This window comes from Propithecus coquereli, unplaced genomic scaffold (genome assembly GCF_000956105.1).
Source record: "Propithecus coquereli isolate 6110/MARCELLA unplaced genomic scaffold, Pcoq_1.0 Scaffold160, whole genome shotgun sequence".
NCBI classification, from domain to species: domain Eukaryota; kingdom Metazoa; phylum Chordata; class Mammalia; order Primates; family Indriidae; genus Propithecus; species Propithecus coquereli.
Genome location: NW_012140525.1, coordinates 3031731 through 3032198, shown reverse-complemented (window position 1 = coordinate 3032198; position 468 = coordinate 3031731). Strand labels below are relative to the sequence as shown.

The following is a 468-nucleotide window of genomic DNA, read 5'->3' as shown; positions in this document are numbered from 1 at the left end:
TCCACACGTATAAAAATACATTTGATTATAAAACATAAATTTTTAAAATATAATTGTCCATATTTGGTAAATAATGCTGCCATGGCAAAGTGTGTTCTTAGAAATGGAGGTGAATTTTCCAGCCATAAAATAGTCTCTTCATTTCACCCTTCTTTTCCTACTTTGTTGAAATCCTGTTGTACTGAAACAGTAGTCACAACTGCATTCTGATTTTGAAATGACACATCTGTGCCAGATGATGGTGGTTTATACAGAAAGATTGCAAACCCATTGAAGAAAATGGTGATAATTTTACAAGTGACACCTAAATATAAAAAAAAAAAAATTAATCATGCATCTGGGTCTTTAAATATTAGAAAAATTAATTCTCATTGAGAAATTCTTCATGAACACAAACTCACTACTTTAAAGAGAATAATTACATGGGCATTATAGTTCTTGTTTTAAATTTTTAAAACATTAGGGAGA

At 29.3% G+C, this 468-nt stretch overlaps 1 protein-coding gene across 1 annotated transcript in view; it reads right to left on the bottom strand.

Annotated features, from left to right (window-relative positions):
* Positions 1 to 13: 13 nt before the first annotated feature.
* The window catches only part of SLCO4C1 (solute carrier organic anion transporter family, member 4C1), an 80945-nt gene continuing 80490 nt past the window's right edge, over positions 14 to 468 (bottom strand). The window contains exon 12 of the mRNA XM_012641057.1: positions 14 to 304. Coding sequence (XP_012496511.1) covers positions 144 to 304 — 161 coding nt within the window. The 3' untranslated portion in view covers positions 14 to 143. The remainder of the gene's footprint in view (positions 305 to 468) is intronic.